This window comes from Manis javanica, chromosome 5 (assembly GCF_040802235.1).
Source record: "Manis javanica isolate MJ-LG chromosome 5, MJ_LKY, whole genome shotgun sequence".
Lineage (NCBI taxonomy): Eukaryota > Metazoa > Chordata > Mammalia > Pholidota > Manidae > Manis > Manis javanica.
Window position 1 is genome coordinate 74,315,852 of NC_133160.1, and position 23,017 is coordinate 74,338,868.

The 23,017-nt window shown below is 34.7% G+C and overlaps 1 protein-coding gene and 1 long non-coding RNA gene across 3 annotated transcripts in view; one reads left to right on the top strand and one right to left on the bottom strand.

Annotated features, from left to right (window-relative positions):
* Positions 1 to 23,017, top strand: part of LOC140849572 (uncharacterized) — a 40,124-nt gene that overhangs the window by 11,809 nt on the left and 5,298 nt on the right. The window lies entirely within an intron of this gene.
* NDST3 (N-deacetylase and N-sulfotransferase 3) overlaps positions 3,796 to 23,017 on the bottom strand; it is a 199,387-nt gene continuing 180,165 nt past the window's right edge. For both annotated transcript variants that reach the window (XM_073237117.1, XM_073237118.1), the window contains exons 13-14: positions 11,453 to 11,555; positions 3,796 to 7,347 (exon numbers count right to left, since the gene is read on the bottom strand). In XM_073237117.1, the coding sequence (XP_073093218.1) occupies positions 7,228 to 7,347; positions 11,453 to 11,555 (223 nt within the window). In that variant the 3' untranslated portion in view covers positions 3,796 to 7,227. The remainder of the gene's footprint in view (positions 7,348 to 11,452; positions 11,556 to 23,017) is intronic.

The following is a 23,017-nucleotide window of genomic DNA, read 5'->3' on the forward strand; positions in this document are numbered from 1 at the left end:
CTTCCATGGGGATGGGGAGCTTTTACGTGTTCTCCTATGCCACTGTTGAACCTGTGCAGCCTTTGACCACATATGCCTAGAACACCATGTGCTATTTTTGCTATTTTGCTCCCACACCATTGGTGGGCAGAGCATAGAGGAGGTTGCTGTTTGGCAGAGTGTTAAATGGAAGTAGGACATAGCTTTGATTAGTCTTAGATCCTCAGTCTTAAAGAAGATCTCTATCCTATCATTTACAGGACTCACTTTGGGGGCAAGGGGCAAAAGCAAGGGGCAGAAGAAACTAATCCTCATGTTTACCTCTCTTCTCACTTCCGAGTCAGGAGTAGAATGGGGAGGTGACAGGAGGTGCAGTCTGACTCTCCATCTGTTTTCTTTCTAGTCTATTGTTCATGTGTAAGTCTTCTTGGTACTCAAATTATTTCCATGTCCTATGCCAGCAGCTCTCACACTTTTTGGTCTGAGGATCCTATTACATTTTAAAAGATTATTGAGGGCTTTGATTTATGAGAGTTATATCTGTCAATATTTACTGTATCTGAAATTTAAATTGAGGAATTAAGAAAAATTAACTAATTTAAAAGTAACAGGTACAAACCCATAAGATCACAGTTCTAATGAAAAAATGTTTTTCCAAAAAAAAAAAATTAGTGAGGAGAGTGACATTATGTAACATTTTTGTAAGTCTCTTTGATGTTTGGTTTAGTAGAAGACACCTGGATTCTGGTATCTACTTCTGTATTCAATCTATTTTGATATGTTGTTTATTGAAATATATGAAGAAACTCTGACCTCACAATAATGTGTATTTGGGAAAGGAATGTGTATATTTATAGCATTTTCAGATAATCGTGGATTTTTTTTGATAATACACTAACACTTGAAAAGTGATATTTTCTTAAAAGATACTTGAAATGTGTAATCTGAAACCAAATCAATGAGCTTTCATACTATGCTACATGAAAAACTGTTAGTTTATCTTGCCCTATGCATGGATCCTTTACTATTCTAATGATTGTGTCTATAGGGATTTGGTAACTTTATGCACTCAACATTTGGAAAGTATTTGACCACTGAATTACTAAGATCTCCAACTGTTCATGTTTTGTTATGTAATATTGGAAAACCATATTTGTTAATATCACCATCATATTTCATCAGAAAAAGTATTTAAATATTAAGCTCTTTCTATAAAATTCTAATTTTCCCTTGAAAGCTCAAATTTTATTATTGGCCCCAAATACTGTCAGTTGTTGTTCTTGAAGTGACAGGCTCACTTTATTCATTTTCAAAAATATGTCTGACAGTTACTCAGGTCTGAATAACCATAGTTGTGTGCCAGTCATTCTTTCAAGTAAAAATGATGTTTGATGAGTAGCTGGCTTTTTTTTTTTTTTTAGTTTAAATAAATTGAATTGAAATTTAAAAACTCAAGTTACTTGTTCAATTTGCAACCAAACAATTGCCTAAGTGCTTTTCCTTCAGATAGCTATCTACTTAAGTATGTAGCAGAAATACATTTACTGCTTAAATTTGGCAAACCAAGAAATAAAGATAAAAAGTAATTGGAATTATGGAGGTAATAAACACAACTCAAAATGGCCCATGTACTTTGCATTTTGTCACAGAGAATACTAAAAAGACATGTACTCAAAGGATGACATTTAATAATATTAAGATTTCTTACTGCTTTATCAAGGACATTCTTAAGTGAAACCAGCTTTTTGAAAATGAGTGAGGAGTGTGTGGTGGTGAAGAACACAAGGACTGCTAGTACAGGTTGATGTGACTGCCTTGATTTAGTTAAAGCATAGCAGCTTTACCCACTATTGCTATTGCAAAATTGGTGAAAATATGAACACAATGACAAAGGAATAAAATAAATTAGTATCATTTTGACCTTGCAGACTCCCTGCAGCGCTAAGTAAGGCTCTGCACCATGACAGAGGTCTTATCTGCTAGGTAATCTCCTGGGTAACATAAAATATCTGATGCTAAAGTCAGCTGCTACTTAGATTTCTTAAGTCTGTTATCTCCTCACCAGCTTGTCAGGACTGTTAGTCCTGAATATTTAGACTTATCTTTTAAAAATAAAAGATTATTGCTATTGTGATAATGGTAGTACATGTGCTTAGAAACGAACATTCAAATATTTCTTCCTGGTCTCACATTTCTTGTAATTATAATCCCTGTAATTACTTGACACTCTAGTCACATTTATCAAAGAACTCCCTTTTACCATTTTAAGTTGTGTTGATTACCTCCATAACTCCAATTACCCTTTATTTCTTGCTTTGCCAAATTTAAGCAGTATCTGTTGGCTTCCCACATGAAGGATGAGACATTTAGCTTATTTTTATTATTGTTCCTCATTTTCATTCTTGCTCATCTTCCTAATTTTTGAAAATACATTTATATTTTTATTTTTGTTTCTAGTTCTTTTTTATCATGTTTGTGGCTTTAAATAATGTACTTAAACATAGGTCCATTTCTGCTGAACTTATCACGGGCCAAAAGCAGGCCAGAGTGTTCTCCAAAGAACTGAGGAAGGAAAGGCTGAGCTACTCAGCCCAATTTCTGCTTCTAGTTTTACCATCTAGGTAATTCATGGCTCCTACCCTGTGGCAGAATGTGTGAGAGACAAAGAGAGTCAAATATAACAATTAACTGATAAAATAAAGCAACGGGAAAAGTGGCTACCAATGATCATATTTGACTTCTGTTGACAGATAGGGAAATTGAGGCCCCAAAAGGAAAAGTGACCTACCCAGTGCTATTAGTTAAGAACAGGTATTAGACTACAGTCCACTCTATCCTCTCTGTTATTCCCATGTACTGAGAACGTTCCTGTAATTACTTGGGAAGAGAAACAGTATGGTTTTATCAAGTTGACTATAGGTGGGAATGAGCATTGTTTAATGTTATATTTTCACAGCAACTTTTCTTTTTATAATTACAATATTTAACTTTTTATAAGTATGTCAATTTATTCATTTGTATGTAAAATAAACTTTAGTTTTTGATAGTTTATGTTTTATGGGCCTTTAAAAGTTTTGGTTGCTTTGAAGGACTTAAGTTTTGAAAGGATACACTAAAGCCCTAAAAGCATATAGAATTTTGAACTTGCATTTCTGTTTAAAGTGTTTAAGATTGAAAAAATTCAGATTCAGAATATTATTCACCAAATAGAGAAAAGAAGACCAATCTTCTCTGGTCCAACTGTATAAATTATGCATAATAATTCAAGAGCAAGATCTGGTTTCCATTTCAGTTATTGATTTGAAATACAGCATTTTGGCATCAGAAATGTAGACAGCAGGCATTTCCTGCACTTAATTTATTCCCTCATAACCAAGAAGCAGCTTGATGTAGACAGTTTTATATAAAACTTGTTACAGATCCTGTGCATTTTGGAAATGTTTCACATTTCAGTCAGTTTTCTGTATGGTAAAAGGTGGGTAAATAAATTCTTCCTAACAATATCTTGGTGACTTTATGTTGTGAGTATTTAATTTGTAAAATTTGCTTTGACTTCCTTGAAAGGGATTGCTAAGGAAATATTTGTCCTGAATCTGGCAAGTGAATGTCTTTCTTAAGTGCTTATTGACACTAGTCATGAGTCCTCTTTCTTTAAGAGATGTTCCAAAGGAGATGGTAAAAATATAGCTGGTTCCAATTTTAGTCATTTATTAATCTTTGTATTTATAACTTTTGGGAATAGACTGAGAAATGATGGAAACTCAAAGATTAAGACAGTTGTAAGATTAATGAAAGAAGGTGCAAGAGAAAGTTAAAAAATACATTTCATTATATTAATAAATGAACAAATTCTTTGTGACATTTGTTAAGAGCACTGACTATCTAGAGAATGCATAAACAACACCCTGAGGGTGATAAATGGCAAGAAGTAGCAGTAGCACTGGATGCGGCAAGTGTCCCTGAAATTCTGTTAAGTACCCTTCGCCACAGGTGAGAGGCTTATTCAAAGTAGATTCTAGATTTTCTTGGCAATGGAATCAGTGTCACACTGTGTCTTTAGCTTTCAGTCTCAAAGGTAAAACTCATGCTTAAACTTATGAAATTGAGTCTACTCTAGGAGGTAAATATTTCAAGTCAACACAAATAATTTCATTTTGAGGATTCTTTGCTCTTCGCATGACTGCCAACTGTTGGGGATGGGTGTGTGCGTGTGCATGTGCATGTGATGGTGGGCAGGAAGAAGGCCGCAACTGTATTCTAGGTGGTGACCAAGCAGAGTCAGCTTTGGCAGAATAGAACTCAGCTATAGAGCATAATTTCAATTCTTACTAAAATAATCTGAACAGTGCTGGCCATTTCTTCTAGAAATTGCAGTGCTCATATCTCTGGGAAGCATAATAATGTAAGTAATTAGAAGCCACTAACATTGATGGGGTTGGTTTATTAACTAGTCATCAGCTGGTCCTGGAGGAGATAGAGTAAGAATAACATATTTAGATAGAAAATTGGGCATCAAATGTATTCCAGATTGGAGAACTTGGAAGTTTTCCATGCATGTCTCCATTTTGAATTATATTAGTGGTATCTATGTTCTATAACCACCTCCCACTCTGTTCTCAGACAAACACAAACAACCAGATACCTACTTATTACCTAAAACCACAGGCCCAAACTCTTGATTTTCTTATCACAGTTTATTGTTGTTCATTTGAGGTACCATGCTACTATCAGAATTATATCCAGGATTTTTATTTTAAAAAAATCAGAGAAAAAAATGTTTCCAGTAATTTTCATTCAATGTGAATGACAAGAATATTATAGCTTATAAACATTGAAATAACCATTTCATTTCTTCCTGAGGAAGTTTCATATTTTAAGTAATGAAAAAGGAATTCTACACAAAGCTAGTTTTAATCACATTCTCACTCAGTCTTTTCTCATGTGTATTTATGTTACTTTCAGAATAGCATAATAACCTGCTGGAGTGTAAATATAAAAAGCATTCATGTCCTCTAGAATTTGATGTTGTCTCCAAGGTACACTGAGTGGTCAAAATCCTTTCAAAGGTTTGCAGCTATAGGTGGCATAATAGCTGTACTGTGAATGAGTAAATTTTGGTATCATATCCTTTCATTAGACAAGGATGCAGTATGTTTTCAACATAATCTTAAGGTCTGAGTTGTTCAGCTGACTCAGCTTACCTAGACAAAATTATGCCATTAACAGCATTGTTTAGAATTTTAAATATACATCTCATCATTAAAACATAAGTGTATCAGTTTTTCTTTGTGTTTTTTTTTTTATCAGAAATGTTGTCAAAATAAAACATGATACTGTATGTAGCTACTAGGGTCCATTCTCACTACGTTTGACCCTATATGCCAGTTTTCTTAAATTAGTGGAAAGACTATCTTCATTTTCCTAGCGTGTTGTACATGTGCTGTTTCAAAACAGGCAGCAGTAAGCATGGAGACTGAATTTGCCATGTTGTCCAAGGGACTGTTTTTTCTCCAATTCTTTCTGATAATAGCTGGTTTAAAAATTAGTATATCATTTGGGTATATAAAACTTAAAAACATTATAATTATAATGTCATTTTAAAACTTTATAGTAAATGGACAGATCTCAAAATTTGTTTTCAAATTACTGAATGACAGAGTTAGTTTACACACATTATAGTGACAATGAAAATATTTGGGCTATAGATTTTTCTTGTATATCTTTTTTATCTAATCACACTTTTGAAAACACTTTATAAAGGCTTACTTATGTAATCATAGCAGGGAATTTATTTATTACTTAAAGTTTTATGTCTACAGGACATTTAAAAATTAAGTAAATATAAGCACAGGAAATAAGTATAGCTTCATTTTTTTAATACTTTACTAATCATGTAATCAGTTAAAAATATAACTGTAAATATATTTTGAGAACCATCCCTGGCTCATCTTTGTACTTCCTTTATTTAATTAGTAGATAAGCCATAAATGTGACTATGTTCTGCTGTCTTCCACGAGAGTGATATATGAAATATTCTAAAAAAAATGGAACTTGGCCCTACTTATTTTTTTCTGCCTTGTATTAAAAATATCATTGCAAATGTCAGATTCAGAATCATATATTAATTTGTTTTTGTTGTAAACCTCTACATTATACAATTCCATTTTGAACTATCTCATAGTTTTCTATAATTTAAAAGTAAATAACCTAACATATCTAGAGAAACTGTCCTTAGTTTTTATTTAATAGATTTTGTTCTGGGGAACAAAAAAAAAAGTTGTTCACATTTAAATGTCAATCTGTTACTGAACATGACACTTACCTCAGATTCTATGCAAGTGTGTCTGTAAAATCCACGAGGAAGACAAGAGTAGATATGTAGCTCACAGAAAAGGGACATAAGTTTTCAATGATGTACCTTCAGACCCTACAATTTCTCCCCTTTACAGGATTTAGTCTGTATACTTTACAGTATTGTTAACTGTATTTCCATCCTCAGTGCCTTTCTATTTACCATCCAATGGCTTTACAACATATCTTTCAGTATAACGATTACATAATGATTACAGAAGACTTAGTAACTTTTACATAAATGCACTGAACTATGTTATGGAAAGTCACTTTTTCTTGTTACAGCACTTAATTGTATTTGATGCGGAGAAAGCTCATATGTAACTTTTCCACTCTGATCTAGCGCAAATTATAATTTATAATTCTTTCTAAATACTTCTGTGGATTTATATTTTGGCAAACATTTTTCATGGGTTCTATGCCTTTGACATTTAATGCTACATTATGATGTTTATTTTGCTTCTTGTTTCGTAGGACACTTTGTAGAATAAATAAGAAAACATTGTACAGGCAAACAGTGGTCTAAAAATCTACAGAGACACAATCTTAGTTGATATATATAAAAGTGTAAATATTACTATGAAATGGAACAGTTCTGCATTGTGTTTGATATTTATATTGATTGCAATTGACTTCCACATGAGTACACAGTAGTCTACAATCCCACAGGCTCCGATATGGGTAAGAGAAAGGCCATAGGCCTCAAGACTAGTAACAGATATTTTTCTTTTTTCATTTTTGTCCTCATCATCCACATGCCAGCACATGAAAGGAACTCTATTCTCTTTTCTCATTTGAAGAGGTATATTTTTAAACAGCCTTTTGGTAGCTTCCAGAAGTTTTGGGAAAGGAGATTGTTACATGGAAGCTGGATACTCAGGAAGTCCTTTCTCTGTGCTATCTCACTTTCTGCAGCTCTTGTCTCAGCCAGGATGGCAGAGGCTGCCCCAGTTTGTGCAGCAGCTTTGAGAGTTCCACGTTGTGATCTCGATAGTAGCTTGATAGAAATGCTCTGCTCTGAGGTGTGAGGAGATAAAAGTACATTTTACTTTGTTTATTAAAGTACATTTCATATACTTTGATGACGTTTAAATCTGTATCAAGTATATTGTACCTGGCTTAAAATTTATGTTAAGCATATGGACTATTTATTTATCACAGCATAAATACAGTGTCTCTGTTCTTCAAAATACACACTCTACATACATACATACTAGGGAAAGAACTTTCATATTAAACATGGCTTACTGTGCAGAATTAAATGTTAAAATAACTAGGTTGTTTTGGTAGAAATATAGCTGCAACAACTGATTGGGTCCAATACTATGCACTATTAAAATTACCCTAACTTTGGAGAGTTAGTTTAGTAAATTTGTAATATAAAATACTCCTGTCATCATTAATTTATAGTAGATTTTGGAGGTTGAGAGATCTTTTAAGGAATATACAAAACACTCAGGGCTAAAGCAGTACTGGGTTAAGCCTTAAAAATGTAGTAGGTAAACCAGCTAAACATAACCTGATATATTTGTACTCTTTGACCCAAGGAAGGAAAAGAATACATTGTAAACTATTTTGACTTGGAGGGAGGTTGATTTCTCTTCAATAAAGTACAATACTTCAATAATTCAAACTGCTGAAAATGGAAAGGGCTGTGTTATGAGATGGCATGTAGTGGGTTTGTGTATACTTTCAATGACTATTGGTAGGAATGCTGTGGAAGGGGGATTTCTGCCTCTGTATCTATACCTCCCTGCTTTAGAGTATTCTTAGATTTTTAGTTGGGTTGAACCTTCAAAAGTCTTTAATTTCTTCTGCTATTCTTTTTAAGTGTCATATCTGGTACTCCATTTAAAATGTTATAAAAAATATCTGCTATTGTATTAAAAATTTCAATGTAAGCTAGTGATTTTTGCAATAATCATAACCACTGGAGCTAGACTGGACATTTGAGCTATAGTCTACCCATTACTGTGACCGAGGGAGAACCAAACCTTTGTGTGGTGCAGGTGCCAGTGAGTCTCATTTCTCTATTTTTGGTCTTCCTCAGTCATTATTTCTAAACCACCTATAGGCCCAGCTGGCATACTCAGGCCAGAAAGGGGCAGATAAATTGTATTTCTCAGATACCGCATCTGGAGCCTGATAACTGTGCACTTCCATGCTGCCAGCCAGACCTGGAATCCAGTGAGGAGCCTAGGTCTGTGTGTAGAGTCTGAGTTCCTGAACTTCCCATTATATTCTCTTTTAATGTCTCACTTCACATTGTTCCTTTATGACTGAAGCCCTGCTTGGTGTAACACCAGCCTGGGGCTGCCCAGCTCCTGTTAGCCTGCTGCTTAGAGATTTCCACAGGGTAAGTGATTGTCCAGTACCTTAACGAACTTCAGAATCGAACCTCCTGAAATCCATTTCTACTTTCTATCCTCTTGGAGCTTGTATTGAACCTTCTGATAACTGAGGATTATTTCTACCATACCTCAATTTATTGGCTTTTTGGGCATCATTTTAAAATCTGGCTGCCTGTGTCAGTTCTGCCTTTGTAGGCAAACTTTTATCATCTCTCCTTTTATGTGTGTATGTGTGTCCACATAATCATTGCCCCTTAATCAAGTACCCCTTCCCCTTGTTATTCTGCTCCCTCATTAATGCAAGATAACTGATAGGAGGTTTGCAAAGTACAATATATCGAGAATCTAATATGTTCAGATCAAAAGTTACTAGGACAAGAACTAGGTGATACGCAGGATGTGTTGTACACATATTGTTATCCGACAATAATTCAGAAGATAATATTTTAGATGGTAAGATCACAGATACGGTATTTGCTAATGTATGCCAATGTAGTCTGACTATATATGCAAACTCATACAAAATAATGTAATGAGAGGGAATAATAATACAGACTTTTATAATATGTAATGAGAAATATATATTTGTTTTTCATCTCTGGTTCCTGGTACATAACTCCTAAAATCCTTGTTATTTCCTGAGTGATAGGGGTGAGAGGAATGTCTTTTATTATTCATAATGAACTCCTTTAAACCATACCTCAGTTTATGCTAATGAAATGTCTCTTAGTGGAGCCCTCGATAACTTCACATGGGGGCCTGGCTGCCAGAAGAACCAAACCCCAAAATATGATTAGGGGGTTGGAACTTTCAGCCCCACTCTGCCTCTGGAGAATGGAAAAAGGGATTGGAGGTTGATTCAATAGTCATGGCTAATGCTTTAATGAATCATGGCTAGTAATGGAAACTCTATCAAAAGCCTAAATGAAGGGATTTGGAGAACTTCAGGGTTGGTAAATGTATCCACATGCTGAGAAGGTGGCACATTGCAAACTCTACAGGGACAGAAGCTTCTGTGCTCAGGACCCTTGCAGACCCTGTGCTATATACCTCTTCATCTGGTTATTCATTTCTATCCTTTCTAATAATAGGAAGTAAAGTGTTTCCCTGGTAATAATAAAGTGTTTCCCTGAGTCCTGTGAACTGCTACAAATTATATAACCTGGGGAAGGGGTGATGGAGGGATGTGTAGCCAAGTTGGATAGAAGTGTGAGTAATCTGGAACCCACTACTTGCTCTTTGAGTCTGAAGGGGGTGGGGGATAGTCTTATGGGACTGAGCCCTTATCCTGTGGAGTTTGAGCTAACTCTGGGTAGTTAGTGTCAGAATTGAATTAAATTATAGGACATCTAGTTGGTGTCTGCAGAAAATTGGAGAATTGCTTGGTATGGAAGCCCCACACATTAGTGTCAGAAGTATTTGAGTAAAAGCAGATCTTATGACTACACAGTAACCTTGTTGAGAGATGTAGGAGTACTGATATCCTGAGGTTGTATTTTTTCTTATTTTTCTCTGCCACCAAATTTTAATATTATGTCTCAGTAAGTCAGTTTGATAGGAGAAAGATAAAATGCTAAGGAAAATGTTCTATAGTGTCTTTTAAACATTTTAGTTTTAATAACATATAAATAGCTTTACATAAATGAAAATGATATATTTTATATCGTTTTCTTGAAACACTATGGAAATAGCTTTTGAATTTCTTTTAATGTATGAGGATTGTTTTCACAGTGCTCTGAAGGTCTATTTTAATAGCCAAAGAAAACTATGGTTTTGAGAATACAGTTTATCAAAACAACAGGAAGAACCCCCACAATGCCTTTTAGATAGAATTTAATTATGGGTTTAATGAGGATAGGCCCTGTCTCTATCAGGTTGTATTAAAAAAAAAGGTCCTCATAGTCTTGAAGTATTCAAAAAGTATTCAAGTAACTTTAGACCATCTTAGTATTCTTAGACCTCTGTAGAACTCTTAGTTAACATGATGTATTAAATATTGTGGGTGAAAAAAAACCAAGTAATATTTTAGTTTCTGAGTTACAAAATTTTTTTAACCAAATCAGTCTACTTGCATTCATAAGTCCAAACCACACATTAACTGGATTGATTATGAAATCAAAATAATATTAATAAATTTTAATATATGTGAAAGAAACATTAAGGTAAAAGTACAGGGTCTACAAACTAATAGCACTGATTTTCATCACTATTCTGAACAAAACAAACATGAAGTGCTAGTTACAGACCACAGTTTGGGTATCTCTCTTCTCCTAAACTTAAATTATCTATCAGCAAGTATGTTAAATACTTGGGAAATAAATTAATTTGTCTTATTAGCATACTAATCATTTGAAGCTTAGTATAACAGTAGTCAATATTCTTATGCAGGCCATACTTAACCACTGTAGAGTGACACAATGAAACAAATAGAAATCTTTTGGTTCTGTTTTCAATTTCCAGTTGACAAAGTTTGTGTCTTGATTTCACTTAATATTTTTAGTGTTAAAATTTCTGTGAACATATTATTTCCTTGGAATGAGATTTGCCTTCTCTGTTCTCATTCCAAACAGCAACTTCTATTGTCTTCTTTTATTCTTGCATGACAGGCATTGGAGAAATCAAAACAAGCATCCTGTATGCATTGAAATTTAAATGTCACTTTTACATTTTAGAAAGGTTCAATTTTGATTTTAACCACTTTTTGATAAAATGGATATATTATTATTAATAATTTTTCTTATTTAGTTTGTATTTTAAATCTCTGTACTTACATCAGGATCCATTGGAGAGTATTTTCTTCCTTTGCTCCTTCCAAGGCATTTTGTTTTACCTTCTTCCAGTAACTGACACCAAAAGCCTTTATGAGAATCAAACCTAAAAAAATAAAAAATACAAAACACAAAAAAAGTATTTCTCAAGGAATTTACAAGATATGATGACCAAAAACATGAATATTTTTATGTGGCTATTAATCTATAACCAGGGAAATTGGCATATCTTTTGACTTATTCACTTTGCATAAAATGTTTGGCATACTTTTGAATTCTCAATCCATCTGTCATATTTGTGAGTTTGCCAGATTCCTAATAGAAAAATTGTCAGCAGCAGGTCTCCTATTAATAGATATTAATAAGACTATCTCCTTCATCTGGAAGAAAATTTTATATAAATTTTAAGCCCATTCTTTCCCTTCGTAGGGTTTAAAAATGACAAGTCAAGCTTCATCCATATCTATGGATTTACATAGTACTTGTACCATATGATTACAGTGTAATAGAAGAGAAAAGGTTTTAGTGTGCCATGGAGAGATTAATTTTAGGATTCTGTAGCTATAACTCATTCAGATTTTTTTTACAGCTATTTTCTTATTTTTTGTATAATCTCTGTATTAAAGTAACAGCAGCTATAAATGTGGATTTTTGTGGCATAATTATAGTCAACATAATAGTAGCACATTCAATTTATATTTTAATTTACCAAAATATTTCATGTAAGTCTTTGTTATTTGAGCTTTCATTACAATCCTTTAAGGATATGGAGTATAGGATTCTTCCTAGTTTATGACAGCTGGCATAGTGTTTGTCTCTTTGTGAACACTCACCAAATGTAAGTTGAAAAAAAATGAAAAAGAAGGGAATATTTGTGAAGGTTTATTTATCTTGAATTATATACTTTTTCAGTATGCAGGTAATGATTCACATCTAGGCCTCCTGACTCTCGGTCAATGGCCTTTTCTTATTCACTTTTCTCTGGGCATGTGTTCTACTATCATTCATTATGAACAAATAGTAATTTCCACCCTTGAATATGAAAGTGAAAGTAATAGTCATGAATGACAATTTTTTCACATTGCTTTTGTTATTCAGTGATTTTGTTGCTGTTTTTTCTTCTTCATTAAAAGAATGATCATTTAGTATTAGTTCCTTTTGTCTTAATCCATACTACTCAGAATACTGCTTACAATTTTTCTTAAAATCATAGTGTGAACAATGAACAAATGGAAACTGAAATAAAAATACATCTTACACAAAAATAAACTTAAAGTGGATTAAAGGCCTAAATATAAAACCTGAAACCATAAAACGCTTAGAAGAAAACATAAGCAGTAAACTCTTGAACACTGGCAGTAGTAATTTGTTTCTGGATAAGTCTCCCCAGGAAAAAGAAACAAAAACAAATGTGAACAGTGGGACTACATCAAACTGAAAGGCTTCTGCACAGCCTAAGAAACCATCAACAAAATGAAACCTCACCCCACTGCATTGGAAAATATATTTGCAAATAATATATCTAATAAGGGGTTAGTAACCAAAATATATAAAAAAAACATACAACTCGGGAGAGGATTAAAGATGGTGGTGTGAGAGGTGAGACAGAGGCTTCCTTATAAAACCGCATATAATACGAAAATATAATTAATACAACTAATCCTGAGAGAGCAACAGGAAAGAAGACTGCTCCAGACTGCATACACATGGAGAAAAGAGCAGACCTCACGGAGCAGGGTAACATACTAAAGGTGTGGCCCGGCAGGACCCAAGCCCTTCCCCCACCACAGCTCACTGGCAGGAGGAAGAGAAACGGAGAGGGGAGTGAGTGGAGGCCTGGGACTGCTGAATACCTAACTACGGAGATATGTTATGAGAGCACAAACCTACATTTCATGGTGCTTTCATGATACTCTCGTGATTACAGGGTTGGAAAGCTAAGACAGGAAGAATTCCTGGAAAGACTGAGATTACAGCTGCTTGTGGAAAGCAGGGATCCATATTCAGCTGCTCTGCGACAAAAGGTTATACCTGTGTGCTCCAACCACTGGTTCAGACAGTGGAGACAGGCATAGCAGCTGGGAAGCAGGAAACAGCTCTTTCCTCCCCCCAGGCACCAATACTGCTCCCCTACAACCCCCAACATTGCTTCAGGGGCTGAGCAGCTCCAGAGAGTAGAGCTTTTGGACACTAGAGGGCACCATATACAAATATGAAATGCCAAAGGAACATGGTCACAGAGTAAAATTAATATAACCCCTGAGAAAGATAACATGGACCTCATAACTCTTCCTGAAAGGGAGTTCAAAATAAAAATCATTAACATGCTAATGGCAGTATGGGAAGATATTCAAGAACTCAGGAATGAATTCTCGTTGAAGATCCAATCATTGAAGAGCACAATGGAGGTTATTAAAAGCAGATTGGATACAGTGGAGGAGATGATAAATGAAACAGAAACTAGAGAAGAGGAATACAAAGAAGGTGAGGCACAGAGAGAAAAAAGTATCTCTAAGAATGAAAGAATATTGGGAGAACTGTGTGACCAAGCCAAACGGAACAACAGTTCCATTATAGGGGTACCAGAAGAAGAAGAGAGAGAGAAAGGAATAGAAAGTGCCTTTGAGGAGGGAGTTGCTGAAAAGGAGATAGTCTCTCAGGCCATGGAGGTGCACAGATCTCCCAACACAAGGGACCCAAGGAAGACAACACCAAGACATATACTAATTAAAATGGCAAAGGTCAAGGATATGGACAGACTGGTAAAAGCAGCCAGAGAGAGAAATAAGATCACATACAAAGGAAAGCCCATCAGGCTAACATCAGACTTCTTAGCAGAAACCTTACAGGCCACAAGGGAGTGGCATGATGTATCTAATGCAATGAAGCAGAAGGGCCTGGAATCAAGATTACTTTATCCGGGAAGATTATCATTTAAATTTGAAGGAGGGATTAAAAAGATGAGAGACTTTACCTCCCACAAACCGTATCTACAGTCTATTTTGGAGGGACTGCTATAGATGGAAGTGTTCCTAAGGTTTAAAGCTGTCACCAGAGGTAATAAAACCACAGTAAGGAAAGTAGAATAGCTAATTACTAAGCAAATGCAAAATTAAATTAAGTATCCCCAAAGTCAATCAAGGGATAGACAAAGACTACAGAATATGATACCTAATATATAAAGAAAGGAGGAGGAAGAAAAAGGAGGAGAAAAAGAAAAGAACCCTTAGATTGTGTTTGTAATAGCATATTAAGTGAGTTAAGTTAGACTCTTAGAGAGTAAGGAAGTTAACCTTGAATCTTTGGTAACCACGAATCAAAAGCCTGCAACAGCAATAAGTACATACCTATTGGTAATCATCCTAAATGTAAATGGACTGAATGCACCATTCAAAAGACAGAGAGTCACTGAATGGATAAAAAAACAAGACCCATCTATATGCTGCCTACAAGGGACTCACTTTAAACCCAAAGACATATACAGACTAAAAGTGAAGGGATGGATAAAGATATTTCATGCAACTAATAGAGAGAAAAAAGCAGGAGTTGCAATACTTATATCAGACAAAATAGACTTCAAAACAAAGAAAGTCACAAGAGAGAAAGAAGGACATTACATAATGATAAAAGGGTCAATCCAACAAGAAGATATAGCCATTATAAATATCTATGCTCCCAAAACAGGAGAACCTACATATGTGAAACAAATACTAACTGAATTAAAGGGGAAATAGAATGCAATGTATTCATTCTAGGAGACTTCAACACTCCACTAACTCTGAAGGACAGATCAACCAGACAGAAAATAAGTAAGGACACAGAGGCACTGAACAACACATTAGAGCAGATGGACCTAACAGCCATGTACAGAACTCTATACCCAAAAGCAGCAGAATAAACATTCTTCTCAAGTACACATGGAACATTTTCAAGAATAGATCATATACTAGGCCACAAAAAGAGCCTCAGTAAATTCAAAAAGATTGAAATTGTACCAACCAGTTGCTCAGACCACAAAGGTGTGAAACTAGAAAGAAATCACACAAAGAAAATGAAAAATCCCACAAACACCTGGAGGCTTCACAACATGCTCCTAAATAACTAATGGATCAATGACCAAATAAAAGCAGAGATCAAGCAATATATGGAGACAAATGACAGCTATAATTCAACACTGCAAAATCTGTGGGACACAGCCAGTCCTGTGCTAAGAGGAAAGTATATTTCAATACAGGCCTACCTCAGGAAAGAACAACACTCCCATATAAGCAGTCTAAACTCCCAATTAATGAAACTAGAAAAAGAAGAAAAAGTGAGGCCCAAAGTCAGTAGAAGGAGGGACATAATAAAGATTAGAGCATAAATAAATAAAATCAAAAAGAATAAAACAATAGAAAGAATCAATGAAAGCAAGAACTGGTTCTTCAAGAAAATAAACAAAATAGATAAACCCCTAGCCAGACTTATCAAGCAAAAAACAGAGTCTACACACATAAACAGAATCAGAAATGAGAAAGGAAAAATCACTATGGACACCACAGAAATTCAAGGAATTGTTAGAGAATACTATGAAAAATATATGCTAACAAACTGGATAACCTAGAGGAAATGAACAAGTTTCTAGAAAAATCCAACCTTCCAAGGCTGACCAAGGAAGAAACAGAAAATCTGAACAGACCAATTAGAAGTAATGAAAACAAACTGGTAATCAAAAAACTACCTAAGAACAAAACTCCTGGACCAGATGGCTTCACCGCTGAATTTTATCAAACATTTAGTAAAGACCTAATACCCATCCTCCTTAAAGTTTTCCAAAGAGTAGAAAAGGGAATACTTCCAAACTCATTCTATGAGGCCAGCATCACTCTAATACCAAAACCAGGCAAAGACACCACAAAAAAAGAAAATTACAGACCAATATGCCTGATGAACATAGATGCAAAAATACTCAACAAAATATTAGCAAATCAAATTAAAAAATACATCAAAAAGATAATCCATCATCATCAAGTGGAATTCATCCCAGGGATGCAAGGATGGTATGACATTCAAAAATCCATCAATATCATCCACCACATCAACAAAAAGGACAACAACCACATGATCATCTCCATAGATGCTGAAAAGCATTTGTAAACATTCAACATCCATTCATGACAAAAACTCTCAACAAAATGGGTATAGAGGGCAAGTACCTCAACATAATAAAGGCCATGTATGACAAGCCCACAGCTAACATCATACTTAAGAGCAAGAAGCTGAAAGCTTTTCCTTTAAGATCAGGAACAAGACAAGGACGCCCACTTTCCCCACTTCAATTCAACATAGCAGTGGAGGTCCTAGCCATGGCAATCAGACAACACAAAGCAATAAAAGGCATCCAGATTGGCAAGGAAGAAGTTAAACTGTCCCTGTTTGCAGATGACATGATACTGTACATAAAAAACACTAAAGAATCCACTAGAAAATTACTAGATCTAATATCTGAATTCAGCAGGGTTTCAGGATACAAAATTAATACACAGACATCTGTGGCATTCCTATACACTAACAATGAACTATCAGACAGAGAAATCAGGAAAGCAATTCCATTCACAGTTGCATCAAAAAAAAATAAAATACATAGGAATAAACCTAACCAAGGATCTGAAAGACCTATACCCTGAAAACTACAAGACACTCTTAAGAGAAATTAAAGAAGATACCAGTAAATGGAAACTCATCCCATGCTCATGGCTAGGAAGAATTAATATTGTAAAAATGACCATCCTGCCTAAAGCAATCTATGGATTCAATGCAATTCCTATTGAAATACCAACAGCATTCTTCAATGAACTAGAGAAAATCATTCTAAAATTCATATGGAACAACAAAAGACTTCAAATAGCCAAAGCAATTCTGAGAAGGAAGAATAAAGCTGGGCACATTATGCTCCCCAACTTCAAGCTCTGCTACAAAGCCACAGTAATCAAGACAATTTGGTACTGGCACAAGAACAGACCCATAGACCAATGGAACAGACGAGAGCCCAGATATAAACCCAACCATATATGGTCAATTAGTATATGATAAAGGAGCCATGGATATACAATGGGGAAATGACAGCCTCTTCAACAGCTGGTGTTGGCAAAACTGGACAGCTACATGCAAGAGAATGAAACTGGATTTTTGTTTAACCCCATACATAAAGGTAAACTCGAAATGGATTAAAGACCTGAATGTAAGTCATGAAACCATAAAACTCTTAGAAGACACCATAGGCAAACATCTCCTGAATATAAGCATGAGCAACTTCTTCCTGAATGCATCTCCTCGAGCAAGGGAAACAAAAGCAAAAATGAACTCATGGGACTACATCAAACTAAAAAGTTTCTCTATGGCAAAGGACACCATCAACAGAAAAAAAAGTCATCCTGCAGTACGGGAGAATATATTTGTAAATGACGTATCTGACAAGGGGTTAACATCCAAAATATATAAAGAACTTACATGCCTGAACACCCAAAAAGCAAATAACTCGATTAACAAATGGGCAGAAGATATGAAGAGACAGTTCTCCAAAGAAGAAATTCAGATGGCCACAGACACATGAAAAGATGCTCCACATCACTAATCATCAGGGAAATGCAAATTCAAACCACAATGAGATATCACCTCACACCAGTAAGTATGGCCAGCATCGAAAAGACTAAGAACAACAAATGCTGGTGAGGACGTGGAGAAAGGGGAACCCTCCTACATTGCTGGTGGGAACGTAAGCTAGTTCAACCATTGTGGAAAGCAATATGGAGGTTCCTCAAAAACTAAAAGTAGAAATACCATTTGACCCAGGAATCCCACTCCTTGGAATTTACCCAAAGAATACAACTTCTCAGATTCAAAAAGACATATGCACCCCTATGTTTATCACAGCACTTTTTAAAATAGCCAAGATATGGAAGCCACCTAAGTGTCCATCAGTAGATGAATGGATAAAGAAGATGTGGTACATATACACAATGGAATACTATTCGGCCATAAGAAAGAAACAAATCCTACCATTTGCCACAACATGGATGGAGCTGGAGGACATTATGCTCTGTGAAATAAGCCAGGCAGAGAAAGACAAATGCCAAATGATTTCCCTCATTTGTGGAGTATAACAATGAAGCAAAACTGAAGGAACAAAATAGCAGCAGACTCAGAGCCTCTAAGAATGAGCTAGTGGTTACCAAAGGGGAGGGATATGGGAGGGCGGGTGGAGAGGGAGGGAAAAGGGGATTGAGGGGTATTATGTTTAGTACACATGGTGTGGGGGATCATGGGGAGAACAGTGTAGCACAGAGAAGGCACATAGTCGATCTTTGGCATCTTGCTTCAGTGATGGACAGTGACTGCATTGGGGTATGGGTGGGGACTTGATAATATGGGTAAATATAGTAACCATACTGTTTTTTCATGTGAAACCTTCATAAGAGTGTATAGCAATCATACCTTAATTACAATTAAAAAAATAAGAATTCATACAACTCAACACCAAATAAACAAATAATCTGATTAAAAAATGGGCAGAGGACCTAAATAGACATTTCCTAAAGAAGACATAAAGATGGTCAACAGACACATGAAAAGATACTCAACATCACAAAGAATCAGGGAAATGCAAATCAAGACCACAATGAGATAACACCTAACACCTGTCAGAGTGGCTAATAACAACAAGTTAGAAAATAACAAGTGTTGATGAGAATGTGGAGGAAAGGGAACACTTGGATACTGTTGGTGCAACTGAAGATAGTGCAGTCAATATGGAAACAGTAAGGAAGTTTCTCAAAAACCAAGAAATAGAAATACCTAATGACATAGGGATTCCATGTCTTGGAATTTACCCGAAGAAAACAAAATCACTAATTTGGGAAAGATGCATGCACTCCTATTGCAGTGTTATTTATAACAGACAAGTACGGAAGAAACCTAAATGCCCATTTGTAGATTAATAGATAAAAAAGATGGAATGAATATATACAAAGGAGTATTAACCATAAAAAAGAAAGAAATACTGCCATTTGTGACATCGTGGGTGGACCCAGAGAGTATTATGCTAGGTGAAAGTCAGAGAAAGAAAAATGCCATATGATTTCACTTATATGTGGAATCTAAAAAACAAACCAAATGAACAAACAAAAAAACCAGAAATAGACTTACAGACATAAAGAACAGACTGGTGTTTGCCATAGGGCAGAGGGTCAGGAAATGGGTAAAATAAGTGAAGGGGAGAAAATTTAGTGAGGATATTTGATATCTTGATCTGGGTGATGGTTTAAGTAAGTGTCAAAATATACATGCAAAATTCATGGAATTGTATATTAAGATTTATGCATTTTATTGTATGTACCTCAATTAAAAAAATAAAAGATACATTTAAATTAGCATAAAAGCTAATCATTGAAATAGCTAGGGATAAATCTAACATGAAGTATGTGCAAGCCTGCACACTAAAAATTATAAAACATTTTTAAGAAAAATTATAGAAGACAAAAAATTATAGAAGACATAAACATAAAAAATGTGTTCTATAAATGAAATTATAGAAGACAAAAACAGTAAAGGTCTCTTCATGAATCAGAAGATTAAATATTTAAAAAATATTACACTCTCCAAATTTATTTATAGATTTCAGTGTGATTTCAATCAAAATAGTGGACTTTTTTTTATAGAAATTGAAATAAAACGATTCTAAAATATATATGGAAATAAAAAGAATCTGAACAAGCTAAAACAATTTGAAGAAGGAGAGCAAAGTTGGAGATCTTATACTATTTAATTTCAAGGTTTACAATAATGCTACAGTAATCAAAGCTGCATAGTATTGGTATCCATGAAACAAAATAGAGCACAGAAAGATACCAACACATCTATGGTCAACTGATTTTCAAAAACAGGTGCCAAAATAATTTGATGGGAAAAGACAGTCTTTTAAACAAATTGAACTGGAAAAATTGTATATCTATATGGGAAATAGGAACATTGACCCTTACCTCATACTGTATATAAAAATTAACTTGAAATGGATCATATAATTAAACCTGTAAGTGCAACAAACTGTAAAATTCTGGAAGTAAACAGGAAAAAATACATAAAATCTTGTTTTAGGCAAAGTATCTTAGGATGACTGATAAAAGAAAAATAATGATAATTTTGAACACATCAAAATTAGAACTTTTGCTTTTCTAAAACACTTAAGAAAATGAAAAGCAGTCACTGGTTGGGTGAAAATATTTGTAAAACATATCTAATAAAGGACTTACTATTCAGAATATATAACTCAACTAAATAAAAAAGATGACAATACTAATAAAAATTGGGTAAAAGTTTGGAACAAATACTTCATTAGAACATTAATTAAAACAATAATAAAGACTAATTTAAATAATCTGTACATAAGCCTGGAGGGTCTAATGCAATATTTCTGGAAGTCTATTATGATGTAATATAGTTCAATAACATTTTGTCATTAGCAATTTTCACATTTGAATTCTGACTCATTTCAGATATTTACATGATCAAAATTCAGAATTCAGACCAGCTATTATTATTATTATTATTATTATTATTATTATTATTATTCACTTATACATCTAACTATAGATACATGTCTGGAACACACATATACCTGATGTTAAAATGAGCAGCCTTCTGAAAATGTTTTTTTAAGAAATACTGAACTTCACGCATGTAAAAATTCAGAATCAAGAGAAAAATAGGGTTTTCTTTCATCTCTGCTAATTGATTACATCTTGCAGCAGGATGTCATGATGGGCTTTATTGAGAAATATATGTGTGTCTGTGTGCCTGGCATGTAGTCCAGGCATCTACGCATAAGGCAGTGGTTGTAAGTGTGTTATAGTGGAAATGAAAAGGAGAGGAAGGCAGTAGGGAGATCATATTTATTTTCCAGGTGACCTGAGGTTGAAAGTGAAAGGACTGGTGTTGGTGAGGGACCTTGTGAATTTGAGGACATATGCAATGCTCTTTCAGAGCCTAAGCGAAGAATCCTGACAGCAGATGGAGTAAGATTTTGCCATATCTGTTCAGAATATTAGCAATGTCCCTCTGCAGATTAGCCTCTGTACTGCTGATATCTGATGGAGCAGTAAGAAAACAATTTTTTCGTGTAGGCACTGGTAAGCTAGTCATTTCATGTAGGCACTAGTCATGGCTAGGACCTTCCTTTAAAGGATTTAAGGAAGTGAGCATTTGGAGGAAATTTATGTGTTGTTTTGTGTCTCTCTGTGGTTACCCCTTCCTGGAGGTAGGCATAATTTGTTTATCATTGTGTCCCCAGAGTCATGCAAGTAATAGTCATTCAATAAAACTTTGTTGAATTAAAGACTAAAATAAGAATGGACTGGTTAAGTTTGTGTGGAATACTACTTGAAGACATCTAGAAATAACAGGAAGATAATTGAGGGCAGGGACAATCAAGATTCTCCAATTATTCAACCTCTAACAGATAACATTTCTCCAACTGCATTTCTCCAACTAGTAACATATATATACTAATGAAAATGTGAATTTAATTTTACCCTTGGGCAGATGAATCCTAGGAAATATTTGGATTACACTTAGAAATTCAAGTATGCTTTAAATGCCTTTAAATTGAAATAACATTTCCATGTGAAAAACTGAACTGCAAACTGTGCAAGAAACTTTCAAAACTAAAACACCATCATTTAGGTATTACTAAAATGGAACAAGCACAATGTTTTTAAATCAGTTCCTTCTCTACAACGTGTTATCTTAATGAGCCATTTTAGTAGTACACATTTTATTTTTTACAGCTTTTTTGAAATATAATTTACATATTAAACACTCACCCATTTAAAATGTATAATTAAGTGATCTGCAGTGAATTTATAGTTATACAACTCTCACCACAATTCTGTTTTAGAACATTTCCACCACCCCAAAAAGTCCTTAAAGCCCACTGCAGTCAATCCTTGCTGTCACCCCCAGCTCCAGGCAAGCTCTGAACTTTCTGCCTCAAAATTTGACTTTTCTGGACATTTCCCTTTTGTTACTGGTGTGGATATGACAAATTTTGTTAATACCTTTATAAACTGATGAACATTTGGATTGGTTCCAGGGTTTGGCTATTAATGAACATTGCTACTGTGAATAGGTCTTTGTGGACATAGGTTTTCACTTCTATTGGCGTAGATTCCTAGGAGTGGAAATGGATTGTTTGTAAGCTTCTCTTTAATTTTTGAGAGATTACAAAACTGCTTTTCCAAAATAACCATACATTATACATTACCATCAGCAGTATATGAGGGTTCAAGTCTCTCCATTCTTGACAACATTTGGTATTGTCTTTTGGAATATAGCCATTCTAGCGGTATTTCAATGTGGTTTTAATTTGCATATCACTATGATTACACATTTGTTATTCAAAATAACAGTATTTTGGGAGACAAATTCATTTTATAATGAAAGTTGGACACAACTTAAAAAGCTCACTTGATGTTTTCAGTTTTATAAAGGAAGTACTGTTAGGGTCCAGGACTCCGGGGTTTCCCAGAGAACAAG